Source organism: Protopterus annectens, chromosome 2.part1 (assembly GCF_019279795.1).
Source record: "Protopterus annectens isolate FY-2018-M chromosome 2.part1, PAN1.0, whole genome shotgun sequence".
Lineage (NCBI taxonomy): Eukaryota > Metazoa > Chordata > Ceratodontiformes > Protopteridae > Protopterus > Protopterus annectens.
In genome coordinates, this window is record NC_056729.1 from 1,448,545,509 (window position 1) to 1,448,570,756 (window position 25,248).

A 25,248-nucleotide genomic window follows, 5' to 3' on the forward strand; every position below is an offset into this window, starting at 1 on the left:
TGATACTGAAGTGTGTGGCTTACATTGCACACACCACACAGCATTTACGGTGAGGTGTGTCCCAGGTTACATGTTACATACAGAACTTCCCCAGACATGTACAGTATGCTAATGGGGGATGTGATGGGTGTATTTGGACAATACGTAGTGGCTCTTGCCACCCCCATAATGCCTTTTTTAGGCAAGGCTCAAAGGGCAAACCCACCTCCATAGACAACCCAAGGATAAAAAAATCTAAAGGTAATGCTACTCAATGCCAGAAGTCTAAACCTCAAGATGCACGCACTCAAGGCTCTTTTCAGTATGGAGAAAATCGATGTCTGTGCAGTAACAGAAACCTGGTTCAAGGCTCCTGAGAGCACCCCAGCACTACCAGGTTATAACTCATACCATGCGTTTCGGCCCCAAAACTCGGACCGAAGCACAAAAGGAGGGGGAGTATCTATATTCATCAAAGATACCTACACCTCCAGATTAGTGGCACTGCACGAAGCATCGGAAACAATCCATGTGCAACTAACAGTGGGCAAAACTGCCTTTCAGTTTGTAGCCTGCTACAGAACACCCTCCCTATTACAGGAACCCCACGTGGCATTCCTGAGAACACTGGAGAATATGAAGGTCTCTCCAAACACTATGTTATTGGGTGACTTCAACTACCCAAACATTGGCTGGGAAAACTACTCAAGCCCAAACACCCTCGCCCAATGGTTCCTTGAATTTATAAACTCTAACGCAATGGAACAACTTGTCACCACTCCCACAAGAGGGAACAACATATTGGACCTGGTCATCACCAACATGGGGACTCTATGTTCCACACCAGAGGTAAACCCCTCATTGGTAAGATCAGACCATAAACAAATTTCCCTGGACATCCATATCCCGTCCCCACCCCCCAGCCAAGGAAATCACTGTAAAGAATTTCTCAAAAGCCAGCTTTGCACTTCTCAAGACTGAGGTAGAATCCTTCAAAGCCCCTGGGCCAGAGGATAATACAGCCCAATCCACAGAATCCTTTACAAATGCATTCTATGAGCACCTGCAGGAATGCATGGATCGTGCTATCCCAAATAAAACCAAGACTCACTCCTCCAAAAACAGGAGACCGGTCTGGTGGACCCCGGCCATAAATAAGCTATACAACAGAAGGAGGAAGCTACTACATGACAGAGCAAAATCCCAAAAAGGGAAGGCATCTCTGATCAGTATTAGCAAGAAACTTCGATCCCTCATAAAATCATCAAAGGCCAGTTTTGAAAGAAAAATTGCCCTAGACACTAAAGATAATCACAAGACCTTCTTTAGTTATGTCAGGAACATGGGCGGAAACTCCCAGATATGCTCTGAATTGTTGCATAACGGTACAAAATATACCAAACCTACAGACATAGCCAACATCCGGGCAGACAGATTCAGTGCAAACTTCTCCCCCTCTTCCCCCCCAAAGGAGCAAATGCCTATCCCAACTGAATGTAACCTCCCTGACATCACAGATGCACTGGTGAAAGCTGCCCTCTCCAAAGCAAAAAACACAGCATCTATGGGACCGGATGGTGTCCCAGGCTGTATCTTACACGAACTTCAAGAAGAACTGAACCCTCACATTAAGTCACTGTTCAAACTTAGCCTTACTACAGGATATGTACCCAAAGAATGGCATACTGCTACAGTAGTCCCACTCCACAAAGGTGGTGCCACAACGGACCCCGGAAACTATCACCCCATAAGCCTGACTAGTCTGGTCTGTAAAGCTATGGAGCGTATTATCATGGAACTCATAAACAAAGACATTGGGGGCCTCCAGACACTGGACCCTACCCAATTCGGCTTTGTTAAGGGCAGATCTTGCCTCTTAAACCTAGTTGATTTCTTTGAAACAGTTGCCAAAGCCATAGATGAGGGCAAGGTAGTCCACACAGCCTGCCTGGACCTCGCAAAAGCCTTCGACACAATACCCCACTCGGGCATCATAAATAAGCTTACCAGCTTAAATATCACCACCTATATCACAAGATGGGTTGCAAACTGGCTCAGAGATAGAACCCACATGGTCAGAATCGCAGGTGCCATGTCCGAATCCAAACCAGTTACAAGTGGCATCCCACAGGGCTCAGTTCTGGGACCTCTCTTGTTCGGTATATACTTCTCTGAGGTTCAGGCTAACACGGGGGGATTATGGCTGACAAAGTTCGCAGATGACTGCAAACTGTGGGCCATAATCAAATCTCCAGCTGACACAAGCATCCTCCAAAAGGGTCTCTCAGAGACGGATGCTTGGTGCCAGAGCCACGGCCTCAAGCTAAATGCTAAAAAGTGCATAGTCATCCCCTTTGGGAAAAACTAGGTGCCCACAAATTACCACATATGTGGTAATCCATTAAGTACGGAAGAAGTAATTAGAGATTTGGGGACCAACGTAGATAGTAATCTCGCCTTTGATAATCACGTTGCCAAAGTGATTAGAAAGAACTTCTATATAGCCCACCTTATCAGGAAAGGGTTCGCATCTAGATCAAGAGAGGTCATTGTGCCCCTCTACTCGTCACTCGTCAGGCCCATAATTGAATACAATGCCCCTTTTAGGATGTACCTTACCCGACACCTGCAGCAACTGGAGAGACCCCAAAAGTACCTCACCAAGAGGATCATGGGCTAGAAACAGATGTCCTATGCAGCTCGACTAAAGAAACTCCAGCTCTACTCAGTTGCTTACCACCTACTCAGAGGCGGTCTATGCCTGATGTACAAAGCCATGTCAGACCCAGAATTAATGGACATGCTCCACCTCAAAAAATCCAAGTCCCTTAGAGCTACATGCTCCAGGGACCTAAACCTCAGCACAAAAATAAATAGGACATGTTGGAGGGACAGATTCATTTCCCAGAGGCTCCCCTCACTCTGGAATAGAATCCCAATTCATGTTAGACATAGCCCCTCGCTCACCCTTTTCAAGCGAAATCTTGACGCGTGGATGGGAAATCACAAATTCACCACTGGGATCTCTTCTGTGTCCCTGCTAGACAGAGGCACAGTAAACTAATCTTAAAAGGGTACCTTCTGTGACCTACTTTACAGAGACACAGTAGGCTAATCTAATATGGAGGCGGAAGCCAAATACACTCTAGCTAGGCTTATAAATGCCTTAGAGCAGATAGCCTAGTATCTACCTATGAACCTATGATCCATCCTCCTAATAAGGAATCTAGGACTATGGATAGGTACAGCAAGCGGATGTTTTCTTCAGCGACCTTTACCATGCGGTCGCTGAATTACTTGTGTCATTTCACCTGCCTTCAAAGAGACATGCTCAAAGAAATGGGTGATACTCTACAGGATCCAACAGCTGCGGGGTCTCAAGACAAAAATCAACTCCCAGCTGGCAACCCTGAACTCGATTGTTAACTCCTCCATGCGGCTTATTTCCTATGCGGCTGATGGGGCGAGTAGGGCTGCAGGCACAGGCGTGGCCTTAAGGCGTCATGCCTGGATGCGGCTTTGTAACTTTGCTGACCCCTTCAAGGTGTCCTTCACTAACTCTCCCTTTGATGGTTCGGCGTTGTTTGGACCTCAGGTGAAGGATACTTTGACCAGATGCGAACAGGATGGCAAGACTCTCTCTGCCGTGGGAGTCCATTTTTCCACCCCGTCTAGACCATACCCTAAGGGTCAGAAGGGTGGAAAAATGTGGTTTTGCAAACCACAGGGAGTCGCGCCTGATGCACGAGGTGGGTTCCCCTCTAGAGGCAGGGGGGGGAACAATAACAGACGCCGCCCTAGGGGCAGAGGGGGTCCGCAGAATCAGGGTAGCAGAGAAGCTGTCTCTGGGCAGCCCTTCCAGCATCCCTGAGAAGCTGCCCGACTGTCCGCCTTCGGAGGCAGTCGGGGGAAGATTATCACTGTACCCAGAAGCCTGGCTTTCCCTCATCCAAGACAGATGGGTACGGTCGATCATATCCGAGGGTTACGAAATTCCCTTTGCCCACACCCCAACACAGCCAAAAAGGCCCCTTCCAGATGTTCCACCCGGTCTAAGGGAACAAGCAGTATTAGAAATCTCAAAACTGCTAAGAAAAAGAGCCATCCAACCAGTCCCAGCAGACCAGCAAGGATCCAGAATCTACTCCAAGTTCTTTTTGGTACCAAAAAAGACAGGGGACTGGAGACCAATTTTGGATCTCAGCAGGCTGAACAGGTCTGTCCAAAGAACGAAGTTCCGGATGTTCACACTACAGTCCATTCTACCCTTTTTGGGCCAGGACAATTGGATGTGCTCTATAGACCTTCAGGATGTGTACTACCACATCAAGATGCACAGGCGCTCCAGGAGGTTTCTTCACTTCCGGCTGGGGGCCAGTCACTACCAGTTCAGGGCCCTGCCCTTTGGTCTCACTACAGCCCCCCGAGTGTTCACCAAATGCATGGCAGTGGTTACGGCTCATCTGAGACGTCAAGGATTCCAGGTGTTTCCATATCTGGACGATTGGCTCCTTAGCGCCACCACCAGGCGTCAACTTCTTCAGTCCAGAGATTACACCGTTCAAATTTGCAAAGAGCTAGGTATCTCCATAAATTTCTAAGTCGGCCTTGTTGCCTTGTCAGTCTATTACTTTCATAGGCGCCATATTAGACACCAGTCGAACTGTCCGCAAAACTAACCGCACAAAGAGTTTCAGATATTCGCGGACACGTCCACATCCTTCTTCACAGCAACAGAATCCAGGCCAGGTTTGTACTGAAGACTTTAGGTCTCATGGCAGCAGCCATTACGTTACTTCCCCTAGCTCGCTTTCACATGCGGATCCTTCAGTGGATGCTCTTTTCCCAGTGGTCTTTTCAACAGCTTCCAATGTCACACAACATTTTAATCACCCAATCATGCAAGAAACACCTTTCTTGGTGGATGGCCTCCCTTCAAGTGAGTCAGGGCAGACCCTTTGTTCTCCCCCCTCCCCCGGTTGCTACGGTGACAGCGGACACCTCCCTGATGGGGGGCATTTTCAGGGCAGGACAGTCCAGGGCACATGGCAACCTTTCGAGTGCCACCTGCACATAAATGTCCTGGAGATGCGAGCAGTACTTTTAGCGTTGCAAGCCCTTCAGGACTCTCTTCCCATCGGGACTATTGCAGTTCAGATGGACAATATGTCCATAGTGTGGTACATCAACAAGCACTTCCATGGTTCCTTCCTTGGGAGGATCCGGGCGCTGGGACTCCCTCGTCGGCTCCAAGTCCTATCCCTTATGTCGAGAAGCACTCAGATTTTGGCAGTGGGCGATCTGTTCTCAGTGGTTTCTGATAGCAACGCATATCCCTGGGAAATCCAACGTCATAGCGGACAGGCTGAGCAGAGCCATTCTCATGCCGCACGAGTGGTCTCTCAAGCAGTCAGTAGTGGAAAAAATTTTCCAAAGATGGGGTTAGCCTTGCTGTGATCTTTTCGCAACACCTCAAAACAGCAAGTGCCACGACTTCTTCACTCTCTTCCCGGCCACCCCCCAGAGTGCTCTAGTCCACTATTGGCCCCGGGGTCCTCTGTATGCTTTTCCCCCCTTTCCATTAATCACACAGTTGATTCAGAAAGCTACCGCATTGAGATCCACAATGATCCTCATTGCCCCTTACTGGCCTCGACAAATCTGGTTTCCGTTCCTGCATCGTTACCTCTTGGAGCAGCCCTGGCATCTGGACCCAGTGCCAGATCTCTTGACCCATCAATCGGGCAAGCTGCACCAGTCCCTCCCCTCTCTCAACCTCACAGCTTAGTTGCTCCACTTCCAGCCTTAGCCAGGCTTCCCTTTATTTCCCATTCGGTGCGTGACATCATTCTACCTTCCCACAAATCTTCTACCAGGAGGATTTATGCTAGCAAATGGAAACGTTTTTCCTTCTGGGCAGAGACTAGAAACATGGACCCTTTCACGGCACCTATCCAATCAGTCCTAGATTTCTTGGCCGAACTTTTTCAATCAGGTTCTTCTTCGTCCACTATCAGAGTTCAGTTAGCGGCCATTTCAAATTTTCATGTTGGCTTGTTGGACTCCACTGTTATGTCCCATAAACTTTGTAAAGCCTTCCTTAAAGGTATCTTTTTACAAGCCCCCGATCAGAGATCCCCCACCACAGTGGGATTTGAATCTGGTTTTAACCTCTTTGATTCTCCCTCCCTTTGAACCTGCGGCTTCCTGTTCCTTGAAGTTACTCTCATGGAAAACTCTATTTCTAGTGGCCATAACTTCCCCGAGGAGAGTCTCAGAACTTCACGCCCTTTGCGTTCGTCCTCCTTATCTGGTTTTCCATAAAGATAGAGTGTCCCTCAGAACTAACCCGTCCTTTTTACCTAAGATATCTTCTGAGGCAAATCTAAACCAGACTATCGATCTCCCGGTTTTCTTCCCTAATTACTCCAACAAAGTGGAACAAAAGTTGCATTTTTTGGATGTTCACCGTCAACTCCGTTACTACCTGGATAGAACCAAGCAAGTTAGGAAATCTGAGCAGCTCTTCCTGTCTTATGCGGAAGGGAAGAAAGGCCTTCCAGTTTCCAAAGTAACCCTTTCTAGATGGTTGGCCTCTGTGATTACTTTTATCTATGAACTGAGGCATCAAGAACTTCCTTCAAGGCCTAGAGCCCACTCAGCTGGAGCCTTAGCTACGACAATAGCCTTTCAGGCTAGGTTGCCTATAGATTCCATTTGTGCGGCAGCCACATGGGCCTCTCCTCATACCTTTATTTCTCATTACAAATTGGACATGGTCTCCAGAAGCCGAGCTAACTTTGGTTCCACAGTCCTCAAGAGTCTGTTCCGATGAGCCACCCAGGGTTGAGGTGCTAGGGATGCGGTCCCATCCAGCAAGAATGAAGGCGAGATTGACAACTTAACATTGAGAATTTATGTACCTACCATAACGTTCCATGTTAGTTGTCTTCTTCTCACCTTCTTTCTTGCATCCCACCCTCCAACCCCCTAGCCTGGACAGACCGAAAGGATCCTTCTGGGCCTTCTTTTCATCCCAGAATGGACTCCCATGGTTGGCTTTTCTTGGTATGTTCTATATATAGGTATTCCTCTTTCTCCTTTGTTCTGAGAACAGAACTGCTATGGTGTTAGCTATCAAACGAGATCTGGGTAGTTAGCGCCTAGCATTGTGGGATACAGGGTAGCCTTGAGCCAGTAAAAATAGCTCTCGAGCTTTAGTATAGGCCGAATCAGAGCCGAGGATCAGCTCCGGACCCATCCAGCAAGAAAGAAGGCGAGAAGAAGACAACTAACATGGAACGTTATGGTAGGTACATAACTTCTCATTTTATCACAAATTCATGTTATGATGTGGCTTACCCCAGTTTGCAGAACACACATATCATGGTGGATAACGTCTGTGTCAGTAGCACAAGGATGCACATTCCTTATGGACCAGAGTCGGCCATAGGTCAAGTTGTGCTTTAGGCAAAAGGGCTACACAGCGCAACCCCACACCATCTGGTGTCCCCATCCTTATCTATTTACATTATCCAGTTTACTGGAAAAGTGCCCCTGCTAGAACAGGTGGCCACCAGTTGGCCTATGCCCAAGGCTGACTATGTTATGGACCCCTTTATGGCCATAGTGGTGACGGATGCACCCATTCTAGGGTGGGGGCATTTTGAAGGGAAGATGGTCCAAGGCACGTGGTCACAAACTGAGATCAATATTCACATCACTTTCATGAAGATGAGGGCAGCTGTGCTAGTGTTTCAGGCATTTCTCGATGTCATCCCCAGAGTTGTGATATTAGTTGAGACAGACAATATGTCAGTGGTTTGGTACATCGACAAACAGGGAGGGACTCATTCTTATCCTGTGTTGTGAAGTTGTGAGAGTTTGGCATTGGGTGATGCCTTCTCAATGTTGTCTTTTAATGACACTTATCCTGGGGTCATCCATTGTACTGGAGGACAAGTTGAGCAGATCATGCCTGATGCCTGATGCCTCATGGGTGGTTCTTCAGTCCAGCAGTGACAACCTTAATTTTCTGTCACTGGGGCCAAACTTGCAGCAGTCTGTTTGCTTCACATCTAAACAACAAATGCAGCAGTTACTTTGCCCTAATCCCTCCACATGGACAGTCACCAAGAGATGCTCCAGTCCACAGTTGGCCCCCAGGTCTCCTGTATGCTTTTCCCCCTCTTGCCATTGATGAACAAGTTTGTACAGAAAGCAGTAATTTATAAGGACAGGGTGATCCTCATTGCCCCTTTCTGGCCTTAACAAACTTGGTTCCCCTTTTTGTGGCTTTCATGTTTGCTGGGTCGCTATCCAGAACTCCTAAGACATCCTGCCAGACACCGCCATTCCAGAAGGCCATGATATAAACCATTTGGTTCCTCCAGTAGAAACATTATCTAGAGACACCAGGCTTTCTCCTTCGGTTGTGCAGATCATTTCAACATCCCAAAAACAGACCACTTCAAAAATATACCATAGCAAGTGGTAGAAATTTGGGCCATGGCTAAAAGTTTGGACTCCTCCTCCTCTGCGCTAGTTCATTTCACTTTAGAATTCTTGTCATAACATTTCCACAACATATTCAGTTATTCAATGATCAAAGTGCAAATGCAGCTATCTCAAGTTTCCACATTGGCTAGAAGAATAATTGCATTGCTTCCCCTAAGAATCTCTAAAGCCTTTTTGAAAATAATTTTTCTCCTAGGGCCTCCTTTCAGAGACCTGTACCTCCACGGGATGTTAACATCATGTTGCAAGGTCTAACTCATCCACCCTTTGAAATGACAGCATCAACTGAGTTAAAACTCCTGTTTTAGAAACTAATTCATCTAGTAGGTATTACTTCAGCCACATGGATCTCTAAGATGCAAGCACTTTCATGCAAACTTACATGTTTGGTCTTTCAACAGAGTGTCCCTAAGGACTAATGCATTTTCCTTCCTAGTGTGAACCAGTCAATAAATTTATCTTTTTTTCCCCAAAATTTTCAAACAAAGTTGAATGCCCATTTCATATGCTGGACAGTCACCGTCAGTTAAGATTCTGTCTTCATAGAACCCTTCAGAACGTCAGAACAGTTATTTGTGGTATACTCAAAATCCAACTAGGCAAAGCATGGGTCAAGTGACTCTGTCAAGTTAGTTACCTGAGTATATTTCCTTAGTTTACAATAAATGTCTTTAAAATCTAAACCTAAAGCTCGCTCCACAAGGGCAGTAGCCTTTGCCAGTAGGCTCCCTCTTTGTGATGTTTGTGCAGCAGCCACTTGGTGAACAGTACATAAACTGAATGAATAGTCTAGATCATGTTCCTCTTTTGGCTCCACCGTCGGGAAATGTCCTTCCTTGATGCCATAGGGTCTACATGCTAGGAATCTGTCCCACAGCTGAATCGGACAAAATAGACAACATTGGATATGACAGCTGTGTACTCACCATAATGATATGTCACTGATTTTCATTTGGTTCAACATCCCTCCCTCCTTCCAGATTGTCACTAATAGGATTCTGCTGACTGGTTCAACTTTGGCATTCCCTGTCTGTGATGGTCCTTACTGCCAGTTTCCTCGTAACTTGACCCTCTTCTGTGTTACAAATTCTGGAGTTAATTTGAACTGACGTTATATGTTTCAATGATCTGCATATGATTATACTATGTAATCTGGGGGGGCAAACTCAATCTGAGGTATCTCAGGGAATTATGGGTATGGTAGCAGTCAGTGCCCTGTGACTTAGAAGCTCCAGGATTGGCGTCTAGGTTGGATCCAGTCAGATATGATAACCCACAGCTGAACCAGATGAAAATCAGAAAAAAGGAGGTCATTGTCCCACTGTACTCATCCCTCATTAGACCCATTATAGAATACAACGCCCCATTTGGTATGTACCTCTCAAGACATCTGCAACAACTGGAAAGGCCTCAGAAATACCTCACTAGAAGAATCACAGGCCTAAAGCAGATGCCCTACGCTGACCGCCTTAAAAAAACTCCAGCTATACTCTGTCGCATATCGTCTACTCAGAGGCGATCTCTGCTTAACATTCAAGGCCATGTCAAACCCAGAGCTGTTGGACATGCTACACTTAAAGAAATCCCAATCCCTCAGAGCTACACGCTCCAGGGATCTAAACCTTGTCATCACAATAAACAAAACATGCTGAAGAGATAGGTTCCTGACCCAGAGACTCCCCAGACTCTGGAATAGATTGCCCATACATGTAAAGCAGAGTGCCTCTTTGGACCTCTTCAAGAGGAACCTTGACGATTGGATGGGAGAAAGGAAATTCACCCCAGGGATCACGTCAGTCGCCCTGCTAGACAGGGGTCCAGGAAAGTAAATAATGTGGGAAGAAATAGCCAGGGAATTGTTATGGCTAGGCTTGTATAGGCCCTAGGGCTGATAGCCTAGTACCAACCTATGAACCTATGAACTTATGCATCTGTTATTATGGTGAGTGCATAGCTTTCATTTTTCAGCCATTGTGCTTTAACTTCCACATGCTGCTGCTGTTTTTATTATTTATGTTGTCAAATGTTGTGTTCATGTTTGCTTTCCTTCACAATGATTTTTAGAATGCTTTAAAAGTGCTGCATTTAATGTTATTCCCATTGCTAACATTGTCATTTCTCTTTTGCTATTAGGTCAACATTTTGAGCAGTAAAAGAAGGCATCCTGAAAACTAATGCATACTACAGCATTGGTCTTGATATCTGAACAACCAGCGTTTCATTGACTAGTTCACCTTTTTAGCAGATTATAATTTGCAGCGACCTTGTGGAAAATGTTTAGACAAGGAGAGGTTGCAAAGCGCTGGCTTAATATGCATATTGCTCCTCATGTTCGAAGTGTGGATGTAGCTCGAGGAAGAACAGGCTATGGTTTTACCTTATCTGGACAAGCTCCTTGTGTTCTGAGCTGCATTGTGAAAGGAAGTCCTGCAGATTTTGTTGGGCTTCGAGTTGGAGACCAAATTTTGTGTGTTAATGACATTAATGTCTCTAAAGCCTCTCATGAAGATGTGGTCAAGTTAATTGGACAGTGCACTGGTGTCTTGCATATGATTATTTCTGAAGGGAGTAGTCATTTAGACTCTTGCTCCAGTGATGAAGAACTTGGGTTTTGTGAAGGGAAAGGCTGGCTAAAATCTAAGCTTGATTCTAAAGCTTTAGGTATTAACAGAGCAGAAAGAGTTGTTCAAGAGATGCAGTCTGGTAGAATATTTAACATGATGTTTGAGAACCCAGCCTCTTCTGGTGTTTCCACAAAACCCACTTCAAAGCACAGGTCATGTTCTGAACCAGCCTTTAATAGCAATGTCAGACATGAAAGTGTGAAAAGCAGCCCTGATTTACTGTCTGAAGAAGAACTGTCTAGAGTTCTGAATGAGGATTGTGTATTTGAAGATGCATTGGAAACCCAAGAAGACTTTGGCTTAGATGCAAGTATTCTGAACGTTGGCATGATAGTAGGATATTTAGGTTCTATAGAATTGCCCTCCACAAGCTCTAATCTTGAAAACGATAGCTTGCAGGCAATCCGGGGCTGCATGAGGCGTTTGAGAGCTGAGCAGAAAATCCATTCTCTGGTGATGATGAAGATTATGCATGATTGTATTGAGCTTGGCAATGATAGAAACGTTGTTGTAGCTAAGTATCCTGCTGAGAAACTGGCATTTAGTGCTGTTTGTCCTGATGACAGAAGGTTTTTTGGTCTGGTAACCATGCAGTCCAGTGATGATGTGAGTCTGTCACAGGATGAAGGGGTTTTAAGGACCTCATGCCATGTTTTTATGGTGGACCCAGAACTATTTAATCATAAAATTCACCAAGGTATTGCAAGGCGGTTTAATTTTGAATGTACCCCTGATCCAGACACAAATGGTTGTTTGGAGTTTCCACTTTCTTCTCAGCCTGTCCTTCAGTTTGTTTCTGTTCTATATAGAGATATGGGCGAACCTATTGAAGGAATGAGGGCTAGAGCCTTTATGGAGGGAGATGCAGATGCTCAACAGAACAACAGTATAAGCAGTAACAGTGACAGTGGAATTGGGAATTTTCATCTAGAAGAAAAAAGCAGTAGAGTTTTGGTTGTTGATCTAGGAACCAATCCAAGCAGGCATGTACCTAACAGTATATGGGAAAATGCTGTGGGAAGATGTCCTGGACAGATTAATTCACATCGAAATGGTTACCGTCCTGATCAAGAAGCAAAATCATTAGTAAGTGATAAAGTTCATGATGCTTCCCAAAACAGTAATCGAAATCTAGGTCCTTCTGCTCGAATTGAAGTCCCTCTAGTTTCTTCACGCTCATTGTTGCCTCAAGGGAAAAAAGCCTCAACATTGGGTGCCTGTTATCGTGGTGGTCAAAGCTGGTTGCCAGTTCATGTTCTTCAGGGTTGGCAGCATGGTAACACTAGTGACCAAGAATCATATGCTGAATCCACAGATGGGTGGTCAAGTATTAACTGTGGTACACTTCCTCCCCCAATGAGTAAGATTCCAGCAGATAGGTACAGAGTTGATGGAAACCTTGCACAGCCTGCTCAACTTATTTCCCAAAAAGATGAATGGCGTAAGAAGTTCTTGGGTGGAGAGAAAGTCTTCACAACTCCCCAAACTGGAAACAGAAACAAAGAAACTAAAAAGGTAAATGTGCAATATTCTTACATATTACAGGTTGTATATTTAATGACTGCTCATAAAGACTATGCATGATTCATATTTGCTATTATATTAGGATGCAAAACATTAATATAATATACTGGTAGTTTTTTTTCCCCCCAAGATGCCTTTTCACATATACTTTCTAACCATCAGACCTCCCCTTTATTGGACTTCAGCTCATATGTTCCCTAGTGATAAGGAATTCCCAGATCCATTAGGGTTAGCATTATCCAGAGAGGGCCTTCATGCAGGCAGAATTTAAGATTATTTGTGCCCTCGCCAGCACCTCAGCAGTATTGGTGTTCATATTTTTACCTGACCCACTCCCCTGAGCAGGGGATGAGCAATCATTGTCACCACAGCAGCTTACAATACTTTCCTACATAGGTGCGTGTTCCCATGCACCCACCCACCCACCATAAAGACTGTCACCATTACAGGTGAGTTGCTGAGCCAAATATCATCCCAGACCCTTCTCTAGATGGACTATTGCAGTATGTGGTTGTCTCCTACACCCCCCCCCCCTGCTCAGGATAGGCATGCTCATCCTCTCTCGCCAGCACCGTCAAGAGCCAGAGACTCTAGTCAAACTCTGTTTGCGTGGGCCACAGTCCGGTCATTACCCCTCTGCTCCATCGGCATTAACTGGCTTATATTATCCTGTTAATCCCCACAGGCGCAAACATGTCTACATAGCTGCATATTTTACACACATACACATTACCATGTATATATGTATCCGTATTTATTTATTTATTGTGTACTAATGTAGGAATTTTAAACTATTAGCCCAATTGCCTCAGTGAAAGAGAAGAGAAATCAGTCCAAGTCGTTCAGCTGTACTAAGTTTATGAGCAGCTTGTTGTTCTAACATCTAGGCTGTACTACCAACATACTAACTGTGCTCAGATTATGGATGCTGGACTGTATGCATATTTTCTGACAGCTGCAAAAAAAAAAAAAGAAAGAATAAAAATATGTTTTCAATTTTTTTGCATGTCTAATCAGCAGTAAAAGTTGTGCTTAATGCACTGTGCTTATCTACAAATTTTGTCACTAACTAATGGTAAACTGCTTTGTAATGCATGATGAAATTACATTTCTGCTCAGCTGAGCTAAAATTGAAACCTATAAAAAATAAATAAACAAACCTGGGTTGGATTGAAGTTATCAGCAGAAACAGTACACAAATATTAGCAAAATGAAAAATTTGAAATTAAATAAAGTGGGATACTGAATCCAAGGAATGATGCTTTAGTTAACATCATTGGCTTGTCTCGTCTGTATGGAAGCTCTTTATTTTTCCATATAGTGAAAGAAATGTCTAGAAAAAAGACCAGATTTTATATCTGGTGCACTACCTTCACTTTCTTTCCTGAATCCAAAGTAGTGCTAACTTTATAAAAATACAAGCAGGTCTCCTTCCTTGACAGCATCCTTTGTTATGATGATCTGATGCTGGCAGCAATTTTTCTTCTTATAATACCTCCTTTCTTTTCGCAACTCTACCTTTTATGCCCTCAGCTCAGTGGTCACATTAATTACATTTTCCTCTTCTTCAGTCAGCCAGTTTTTCATCTTCTTCCTCCATAAGCATTCTTTCATGTCTTGGTTTTCATTCCTTGCTAGCCATTTTTGAGGTGTATTTTTCTGATGAAAAAGTGTTTTCCGGTAAGGACTCTCAGCTCTCTCTGCCATCTCAGCTGTCATCAAAAGCACATATTTTATGGTGTTAATAAACTTCTACAAGCTTTATTTAATGAATCATTTTATGTAACTAAAGATCTTGTATTATTAAGTGTGAATGAAGGTCCTCATTTGAATAGGTCAAACGTGTATCTAGTATGGACTATACTTGCAATTTCAAGGAAGTGTATAGCAAGGAGATGGAATACAAACACAATACCAACTTTGGAAGACTTCTGCAGCCTACTGAAGACCACAGCATTATTGTAAATTAAAATTAGAGAACTAAGAATTAGTCAAAGCCATTTGTCAACAACCCTTGGGGAAAAGTCTTATCGTTGATTGACACTATACAATAATTGATCAGACACTCTAATAATTGAGTGGACATACTTATAAAGTATCTGTATACATTAAAATCTGTTATAGTGTCAAGCTAATGTAAATAGTGTACATAGTTATTTAAGATGTTATGTATAAATACTAGAATTTATTCAAAAGTATTTGAAAAATAAAAAAAAAATTGAGAAAGAGCACATATTTTGAACTAGATTTCCCTGGACCTCCACTGGAAAGAGGCCTTGGTGCCAAAACAAACTTCTCGGTCAACAAATATTTTATAAATAAAAAATATTTCTTGATATTTTTTTTTATATCTGTAATCAGCAGTAAATGTTGTACTCAACAACTGGTGGCCTCTGAGACTTTATTTCAGCTGTTAGATTGAAAAATTTTGAATTATGACATCCTCCTGGACTTTATTTCAGCTGTTACTCTGAAAAAGTTATGAATGTTTTTTAAGTACTGCAAAATATGATGGCACTCAAATGGCTGTGCCTAAAGTATTAATTATTTTAAAGAGAACATTCTGTTTGTCGTGGAACATTTGTTATATTTTGTTTGGTATAACTCTGTGTAGGTTGATAACTTAACATGAGCAGTTCTTTCAGATGAACTTTGAAAGGTTCACCTACACTTCTGCAAGGCTGTCCTGCATGAGGACATAGGTTGCCAAGCTGAACTTCCCAAATGCTGGTTCTCATAAGAAATCATTGCTGATGCAATTGCTAAGTATGATAGCAGTGATTCCTGTGTTTCTGTGACTCTAGAGTTGGTATATGTAGGCTTGGAGGGCATGGGGGCTTTGATTACACATGAAAAAGGAATGTTTGTTTTAAATTTTTGTATTAGGTTGACTCCTTGGGCAGTTTAGCTCAGTGAGTTGAGTCTTCATTAAGTCATGTTTCGAGGACTAATAAATGAACCGCTTTGCAATATTGTGCACAAGTGTTTGGTGAACGTATGTTGGGTTTTATAGTGGCACAGCAGTCAGCTTTGCCGCCTCACAGTACTTGCTTCTCAGGTTCACTTCTCAGCTGGGGAGCTTTCTGCCTTATATGTGAAGTCTATAAATTTTCCGTGTGTTTGTACAGCTTTTTTCCAGGTTCTTGGTTTCTTCCTGCATTCCAGTAATGTGACATAGGTGAATTGATGCTCCTCTAAAGTGCTTATCAATGTATTTGTTGTGTGTATGTGTATGTTTGTTTGTATGTGCCCCGCAATGGATTTTTGGAATGTGTGTGTGTTTGTGCGCATGTTTATGTGGGTATGTATGTATGTGCCCTGCAATGGGTTTTTGGAACATTTCAAAATGAGATTCTGTCTGTCTTGCACCCATTGAGTGCTAGGATGTGGTCTGACTCTGTCATGACCTCATATTAGATTAAACAGGTGATTATAGAATGAATTAATGCATGACTGTTACATGCTTATCTATTGAAGGTGAGTATTTTATATCAGAATGGATTATTTTAGATAAAGAAATTCTGTTCATATCTGCTGACGGTTTGATTGAATAGTTGTTAGCAACTTCACCATCAGTACTATGTTCTACACAGACAATTGCTGAAATAGTCTCTGAGAAAATAGTCTGTCTGTATGGTGCCATGTTTTTAGGACTTCTTTAATCATTGCAATTTAAAACGTATGCCATCTGTTGGTATTATTCATAGGTTCGTAGATTTGTACTAGGCTAACTGCCCTTTTTGAGCCATTTCAAGCCTAGGCAATTACACCATGTAAGACTCAAACCCTGCACCTTGTGTCTGTAAGGTAAACAACTTAACCATTATACCAATCTTAAAATGTCACAGCTGTAATATCCTTCTAATGATCAATGTTGTGGTGTAAAAAACTAGTGGGATAACCCTTTAGGGATAACTGTACATCTGGACAGGATACCAAAGCCTAGGAGTCTTATTGTCATACCATATAGTCCATGTATGACCAAAGCATGCCAAGGCTATGTAGTACATAAGGAATGCACAGGTGTGAGATGCCTCAGAACTTTCTCACCCCTGTCTTGAACACTAAACCAGCATTTCTCTTTTGATCTGTCAGTTGTACAATTGTTATTGATTCCATTTGCCTAGGGCAGATAGGTATCCCCATTGGGGAGACTTTCTCTTTTTCATGTCAACTAAAAAGGGAAACCAAGACTGATTATTTCAGTGGGGCCTGACAGTAGTCCTCAGATTCTTGTCAAGGAAGGAGTACCAGGTTCCTTGTTGAGGTATGCCAGGGGTCAGTCACCTCATTTTATGCAAGTTGCTGTTCCTTCCAAAAAAAAGCAGAAGACTAATCATACTTCTCCTTTACACCTCCTGTCTACAAACTTCAGAAGGAGTGGTATGATTTTTCTCAAGAGCTGTTTAAAGCTTTAGCCTCTCTCAAGACCCCTCAGTTCTTTTCTTATGCTCCTCCTTCCTCTCCTTTGAAGGGAAATATAGATTTTTCTTCAGATGTGGAAGTTGCAGATTCTGAGGGCAATTCCTTGACTTACTCCTCTCAGATGTACTTACCTTTTGGGTATGAATCTGAAGAGGAGGACACTAATGTCCCCAGATTCTCTCTCAGAGGACCTTTCGTTTGGGGACATAACATGAAAGATGATGCAGCATTTTCAGTGGGAAGGTAAACCGGTGTCAGCCGCACATAAGTTGTTATGATCTTATGTATGTGGGAGTTGCAAAGCCATCTACCATCCCTCCTGTCCTTGAGGCCTTGAAACATATGCTTGCTTTGTGAGTCCAGAACCAGACTTCCTGCCCCTAAGAAGCCTGACAGATTTTGTAATGTCACAGATTCCTGTAAAGTTTTGTATAAGAACCACCCATCTGACCTCTTTTCTAGGTTGAGTTGTAGTATAACTTTGTTGTGTTGGGTAGCTTCTGCCTGTATTACATTGATATTGAGGTTGTCGTGTGTAATGGTGCTCTTAAGATAGCCTTTAAGGAAAACCTCCAGGAAGGTGTCTTTACTAGTGTAATAGTAGAGGGAGGGAGAATATAAATGACAGCAGTGGTAAGAAATGTAGTCTGATTTGTATTAGGTACCCCTGGCTTTTTCACTTTCTCACCTCAAGTACCCCTGAACAATCTCCCCCAGTAGCTGCAGTCTCTCTCTGTCTCTGGTCTGTTGTGTATTGACTACATCTATTTTGAAAGATTGTCTCTCCCAGTCTTCTCTTCTTCAGCACTTCCCATATGAAACTCCATCTCACCATGTCAAAGGTGTTTTGTAAGATCAAAAAATACACCCTTCCACTTCCAGCTTCTCTGTTTTCTTCCATGTATAAGAGCTCTACTAGTTTCCACCAAATCTTTCCCACCTTACTATTTTATGAATCCACTGTGACCTTCTATTACCAATCATAAGAGCTGGTCTAACTTTTTTGGTAATACTTTAAATCTGGGTTAATCAATTGAATGGGCTAATAGCTTCCTACTTCCATCCTTTTGCTGTTCCCTGTAAATATTACTTTTACCCTTGCTTGTCGTGCTGTTTGTAATATGCAATTCACTCAGCACCTGCTACATCTGTCTCCCATGTCACTTGTAGAACTCTAGGGAACTTCATCTAGACCAGTGACCATTTGAAAGGTTTGGGCTCTGAATGAATCATGTAGTGTGGAGACTAAATATCTGAAGTCTGGGTTTACATATCCCAAGTCAGTGATTGCCATTTCTCAGAATATTCCCTCTCCTCCATGGTATGGTGATCTTGGAGTTGGTATATGTAAATTTTGGAGGTGTGGGGGCTTGCCCTTGCAGAAAAGAAGTTTAAAGGAGAAGAGTGATCTTCAGTATTCCCCTTGTCTTGCATGTTTTTGTTTTTTTTCTGTATGTGGAGACTGAGCATTGCAAGTCCAGACATTTCAATAGGGAACCATCTGGGCAACCTTCTTTTCTTTCATTTTATGAATAACATCTTTAAGCTCCTCTTTGGTAATGCCTGATCTGATATTTCTTTCTGTCTGTCCTGATTCTTTACCATTTTCTCAATCCTGTCTTTCTGGTATTACAACTTCTCATTTTTTATAAATGTCCCTACAGTACTCCCTAAAGCATTCTCTCATAGGTTCAACGCAAGTACTAGGCTACCTTCTCTTGCAGTCCATTTTTAGTCTAGCTAATTTCCCTTCAAAGGTGAGAATTGAACCTGGTACCGTGTTTGTGAGATAAACACCTTAACTATTATGCCAAACCCCGGCCCAATTTCTTCATCATCTTCACTAATTCTTCCTCCTTCCATTTTCAACTTGGCCACCTTCCTGTCATTTTGCCTTGATCTATATTTTTTGCTAGTTGTTTACCTTGGGATTCCCGCACCACCAACCAGTAATCTTTAGTACCATGGCTACATTTCTTTCACTGCAGTGCTTTTTGCTGTCTACCTCCCATCTTACCTTTGCCTCTTTTATCTTTTCTTTTTTGTGTTCTTCACTGTGCTATATTTGTTCTTGGATCTTTTCCAACCATCTTTCCAGTATACTTATCTCATTTGCTTTCCGTCTTCTCTGTCCTTCCTCTCTCGTTACCACCACTACCACTGCCTCTATCCCACCAATGCTTCTTTAACTCTTTCCTGTCTATTTCATTGTCATGTGTTATTTACTGCATTACTTTCCCTAGTTTTTTCCCTTTGCTGTTATTACCACAATTTATAGCTCACCCATCTCTGTCCCATTCTTCCGCAACTTATATTCCCTATAGTGATGGTGATGACCAGTGGCGCGCTGTCCGGTATAAAACTTTCAATGTGAAGTTGTTCTATCTCGCCGTTCATTCTTACTGATGGGTTTGAAACTGATCCTCGGCTCTGACCTGGCCAACTGCAAAAGCTCGAGGTCTTCAACCAGCTTGAGGCCAACTCCCTATCCCATGATGCATGCTGATCTTCCCTCTGATCTCGTTTGCCATTGCAACTTGATAAGACATTCACCAGCTCTGGCCAGTGAATATTTTTTCTCAAAAAAATAGCTGTTAAAATAGCTTAGCTGGTTACTTAGTCATTTAGATAGAGTGTTTAGTCTATACTTAGATTATTTAGATAATATAGTTAGTTATTAGGGCCATTTTTTTAGGCCTTCTTTTCTCCCTATCTCTAGCTCAGTTAGTTTAATTACTGAGAGAAATTAGTGGCCGAGTTTTTAGACCTTTTTTTCCTCTTTATCTTGAATATCATATTGAGATAGTGTTTGTATTAGATTATACCCCTACTTTTTCACAAGGCACATAGTTATCTTTACTAATATTATAATTAGATGTTAGTGGCTGTGTTTTAAGGCCTTTCTTGTCTTTTCTATAGAATTACATTGCATGTGTGTGTGTCTGTTATTTGTTAAATTACAACCCTTCTTTTTATACAGGGCAGATAAATATTTACATTAATAGCTAATTTTCTCAGAGTCTTTTTTCTCAAGGTTTTACTAGTTGGTTTGTGTGCATATTACTGTTAGAACCTTCTTTTTTATAGGGCATTGTTGCTGTGATTTACTTTAGTTAGTATTTGTCTTTGTAACTTTGAAAATATGTCTCAGGAGGAGGAGGAAAAAGCCAAGTCTGGGTTCAAAAAATGCCCAAGATGTGGGCAAAAGATATCTATAAGTGATGGACATACTGAATGTGTCTACTGTTTGGGTGAGGTACACCTGCAGGAAAGCTGTGCTATATGCCACTCCTTTAGCTCCAGAGTGTTGCATGAGAGAAAAAGAAAACTCATGGATAAGGGTCTGCTGAAATCCTCTTTCCAAGAGTCACTGTTTAAGTCAGACAAGCACTCCAAAAAGACTTCAGAACCGACAAAAAGTCCATCTACTTGGAAATCAGCTTCTAGTAAAGCTTCGACATTGGTTCCACAGCCTTTGGAGCTGACTGTTGTTATGGTTAGGAGCTGGTCCACAGGCCTTGGAGCCGGTATCGTCCACTTTAAAGTCTCCCATATTACAGTCGGTGGCTTCGTCACATTCTTCACGGGCCTCAAGTAGACTGTCTGATTTGGATGTGGACTGCGTGAAGAAGCTTCTACAGATACCGGCACTGGCAAAAGTTTTATCGGCACCAATCCCGGGGGTTTCAGAGCCAACCTTAGTTTCTCCAACATCTTCTGTTCCTCCTCCGATCTCCATGGAAGTTTTGGAGCCGGAGAGCTCAGAACTGATGATCGTGGACCCCTCGGGTTTGACACCTACTCTAGGTTTTTCAGCCCCGACTGCCCTGATGTCTTCGGCGCCGACCGAAGGATCTCGGGGCCGACACTCACTGGTCGGGTCCGGGGAGGATAGTAGGACCGATTTTAGTGCCGACTTTACATCTCGGGGCTTTGGCTCGAGTGGTTTTGGCCCCAACCTCTGGCTCAGAGCCCTCCATACTGATTTCCATCGAATCTTCGGATCCGAGGGATTACTCTTGTCGGGACCGAGGGGCCTTCGAGGCTATGAGGAGGGCTTTGCCCCCCCCCCCCGACGACCACTCCATCAGTTTGAGCAGCTCCCTCCCTGAAAGCACCGGTGTCTGCCTCTTCATCACACGCTCCATTGAAGTGTAGAGATCCTGAGCCTCAGGAAGCCCCATTGGGTGAGCCATGTTCTTCCAAGACTTCTCCAGAAGCTCCCACTGAATAAGTGCCTAGGAAGAGACTCTGCAAGAGGAAGCATCTGGACTCCCCACAGGAATCAGTCACTTCTGATACTGACTTGGATGAGTCAGAAAGGTCCCCACGGTTCCCCTTAGAAGATATTTCCTTTGCCGATATCTTAGGAATTCTTAAACAGAGGGATGGCTGGAAATCCCTTAACCTTTCTGATGATGAGTCAGTCCTCCTGAAGGCTTTTGGGTCTCAACCCTCCTCCTCTTGCGTGTCTCCACCCTTTGAGTTGCTTGAATTACTCATTCGAAGGGCATGGGAGTCCCCAGACACCACAGAGTCTGTACGCAGGAGGCCTAACAAATTTATAACTACCTCTCAAGATAGACCTTACCTTACTAAAGGAGTACCTGTCGATGCTATGGTGGTGGCAGCAGCCACCAAGAAGGAATTATCAGAGACTTCGTCATCTGTTCATCCTCCTAATAGAGAATCCAGGATTATGGACAGATACGGGAAGTGTATGTTTAGTTAAGCAACATTCATCCTTCGATTGCTGAACTACCTCACACATTTTACTAGATTACAAAGGGATCACCTAAAGGGGCTAGGAGACACCCTGCAGGGTTCAGTAGCTGTGGGGGTGGGGGTGGGGTTCCAGACAAGGTAACTTCCCAACTCTCCACTCTTAATTCGATAGTGAACCTGTCCATGTGTCTATTGTCATATGCAGCTGATGGTATGAGCAGAGCAGCTGGTACAGGAATCGCTCTCAGGAAACATTCCTAGATGCGCTTATGTTCTTTTGCGGAACCCTTTAAGTCTTCCTTCATTAACACCGCCTTTGATGGTTCGTCCCTCTTCAGACCAAAGGTAAAAGAAAAGCTTTCCAGGAGTGAAAAAGATGGAAAGACCTTGTCTGCCATCGGAATACGTTTTTCTACCCCGAATAGATCTTACCCCAAAGGAAGGGAAGATGGAAAGATATGGTTCCGTAAATCTCAAGGATCTTTCCGGAACACTTGTGGTGAAACCCCCTCTAGAGGCAGAGTAGGGCGTAATAATGGAAAACGTCACCCACGCGGCAGAGGGGGTCCGCAGAACCAGGGTGACAGATCAGTTCTTTGGCAAGCCCTATCAGCACGTCTGAAAGGAGGCCCGACTGTTCATCTCTGGAGGCAGTCAGGGAACGCCTATCTTTGTACCTAGACACCTAACTAAAAATAACAAAAGACAGGTGAGTACAAAGCATAATATCCAGAGGATACTCAATCCCCTTTGCCACTCCACCCCCTCTAGTAAAGAAAATCCCAGATGTTCCAACCAGTCACAGGGACCAAGCAGCCTTAGAGGTCCAAAGGTTGCTGGACAAAAGAGTCATTCAGCCAGTCCCAGCAGACCAGAGAGGATCCGGAACTTACTCAAGGTTCTTTTTAGTTGCAAAGAAAACAGGGGACTGGAGACCTATTCTGGACCTAAGCAGACTAAACAAGTCAGTAAAAAGGACGAAGTTCTGGATGGTCACGCTTCAGTCAAAACTTCCTTTTCTGGGGAAAGACAATTGGATGTGCCATATAGATCATCAGGATACATACTATCACATAAAGATGGACAGACCATCCAGGGATCATCAATGCTTCCGGCTGGGAGCCAGCCATTATCACTTTCACTCTCTGTCCTTTGGTCTCACTACAGCCCCCAGAGTGTTCACCAAATGTATGGCAGTAGTCACCGCTCACCTGAGATGGTTGGGATTCCAGGTGTTTCCATATCTAGATGACTAGCTCCTCACTGCCACCACCAAGCATCAACTTATTCAGGCGAGGGACACAACCTTAAATCTCTGCAATCAATTGGGGATTACCATCAACTCAGAAAAATCTGTCTTATTTCCATTGCAACAGACTGTCTTTATAGGAGCAGAACTAAACACAGTTTCAGTGACATTAAGTCTGCCTCCAGAAAGAATTTGTCTCTTATGAAAACAAATATTAGACCTGCTTCCAAGGAAAAAAGCCCCCAGTCTCAATGGTACTCAAATTGCTAGGATCGATGGCAGCAACAATCATTGCCATTCCCCTCGCTCGAATGCACATGCGAGTTCTACTGTGGCTCCTGCTCTCTCAATGGTCCTTTCAAGAATTTCCAGTGTCACACCAAATTATCATAACGAATATGTGCAAGAAGGACCTTCAATGGTGGCTGACATCTCAACATGTATCCTGGGGCTGTCCATTCATTCTACCCAATCCCATAGCCACAGTGAACACAGACGTTTCCTTGATGGGGAGGGGGGCATTATCAGGGAAGATCAGCCCAAGGCATGTGGAAGAAACATGAGGCTCATCTGCATGTAAATGTTCTGGAGATGAGAGTGGTACTTCTAGCGTTGCAGTCCTTTCAAGACTCTCTACCTCTGGAAACAATTGCAATTCAGACAGACAACATGTTGAGTGGTCTGGTACATAAACAAACAAGGAGGAACCAAATCTTACCCGCTGTGTCGAGAGGCCATGAGAGTATGGTAATGGGCAATCTCCACCCGGTGCTTTCTGATAGCAATGCACATCCCGGGGAAATCCAATGTGATAGCAGGCAAGCTAAGCAGGGCAGTTCTACTGCCTCATGAGTGGCCCCTAAAGAAACAAGTAGCGGAATGGATATTCCGCAGGTGGGGCCAGCCTTGCTGCGATCTCTCTGCAACCCCAACAAACACGAAATACAGCAGCTACTTTGCCCTGATTTCCCCCACTGGGGGATGCCCCAATGGATGCACTGGTGCACAGTTGGCCCCTTGGTCTCCTTTATGACTTTCCTCCCTTCCCTCTGATTCCCGAAGTATTACAGAAAGCAAATTTTCTGGGAAGGACCATGATCTTAATAGGCCCTTACTGGCCTCGGCAAATTTGGTTCCCCTTCCTCCAGCCTCATCGCTTGGAAAAAACCTGGATCCTGGACTCAGTTCTGGATCTGTTGACCCATTCATTGTGGGGGGGGGGGTCTTCATCCTTCTCTTCATTCCCTCAAACTGACAGCTTGGCTGCTCCAATTCCCACAATAGCCAGGATTTACAACCTCTCAGCTGAGGCCCCAACATATTATAACATCCTCTCATAAATCATCCACCAGAAGGTTATATCTTAGCAAATGGATGAGATTTTCTGTATGGACATCTCAGAATGATGTTGATCCTTATCTAGCTCTGATCCCATCTATATTGGAATTTGTAACTAAATCTTTCAAAGAAGGAGCTGCTGCAGCTACCATCAGAGTTCAATTAGAAGCAATCTCAAACTTTCATCTTGGCTTCCAAGGCTCCATTGTCATGTCACATCAGCTCACTAAAGCCTTTCTTAAAGGTACCATTCATTTGAGGCCACCAATCAGAGTTCCAGTCATGCCATGGCATCTAAATTTTGTTCTCCCCAGAATCATATTACCTCCTTTCGAACCAGCCTCGTCCTGTCCTTTAAAATTCCTTTCATGGAAGACTATATTTTTGATAGCCATTACTTCTGCTCTGAGGATTTCTGAGTTGCAAGCCTTGACCATCAAACCTCCTTATCTCATTTTCTATAATGACAGAGTTTCGCTCAGAACTAATCCATCCTTTTTACCAAAAGTTTGTTCAGAGACAAATCTTAACCAGTCCATTGAGTTGCCAGTTTATTTTCCTCAATACACAAATAGGATGGAACACATGCTGCACAAACTTGATGTTCATAGACAACTCTGATTTTATCTAGCTAGAACAACACAATTCAGATCAATGGATCAGCTCTTTGTTTCTTTTCAGAGCCAGAAAAGGGTGCCCCAGTGACAAAAGTAACCTTGTCAAGATGGCTATCATATTGCATTTCCTTCATTTATAGTTCAGAGAATGCTCCCTTACAACAGAAAATAAAGACCCACTCTACTAGAGCTGTTTCAACCTCATTAGCTTTTTCTGCAAGGTTACCATTGGATTCTATTTCTGCAGCAG

The 25,248-nt window shown here is 43.6% G+C and overlaps 1 protein-coding gene across 1 annotated transcript in view; it reads left to right on the forward strand.

Moving 5' to 3' along the window:
* Positions 1 to 25,248, forward strand: part of RGS12 (regulator of G protein signaling 12) — a 748,472-nt gene that overhangs the window by 352,339 nt on the left and 370,885 nt on the right. The window contains exon 2 of the mRNA XM_044063568.1: positions 10,630 to 12,635. Within this exon, the coding sequence (XP_043919503.1) occupies positions 10,770 to 12,635 (1,866 nt within the window). The 5' untranslated portion in view covers positions 10,630 to 10,769. The remainder of the gene's footprint in view (positions 1 to 10,629; positions 12,636 to 25,248) is intronic.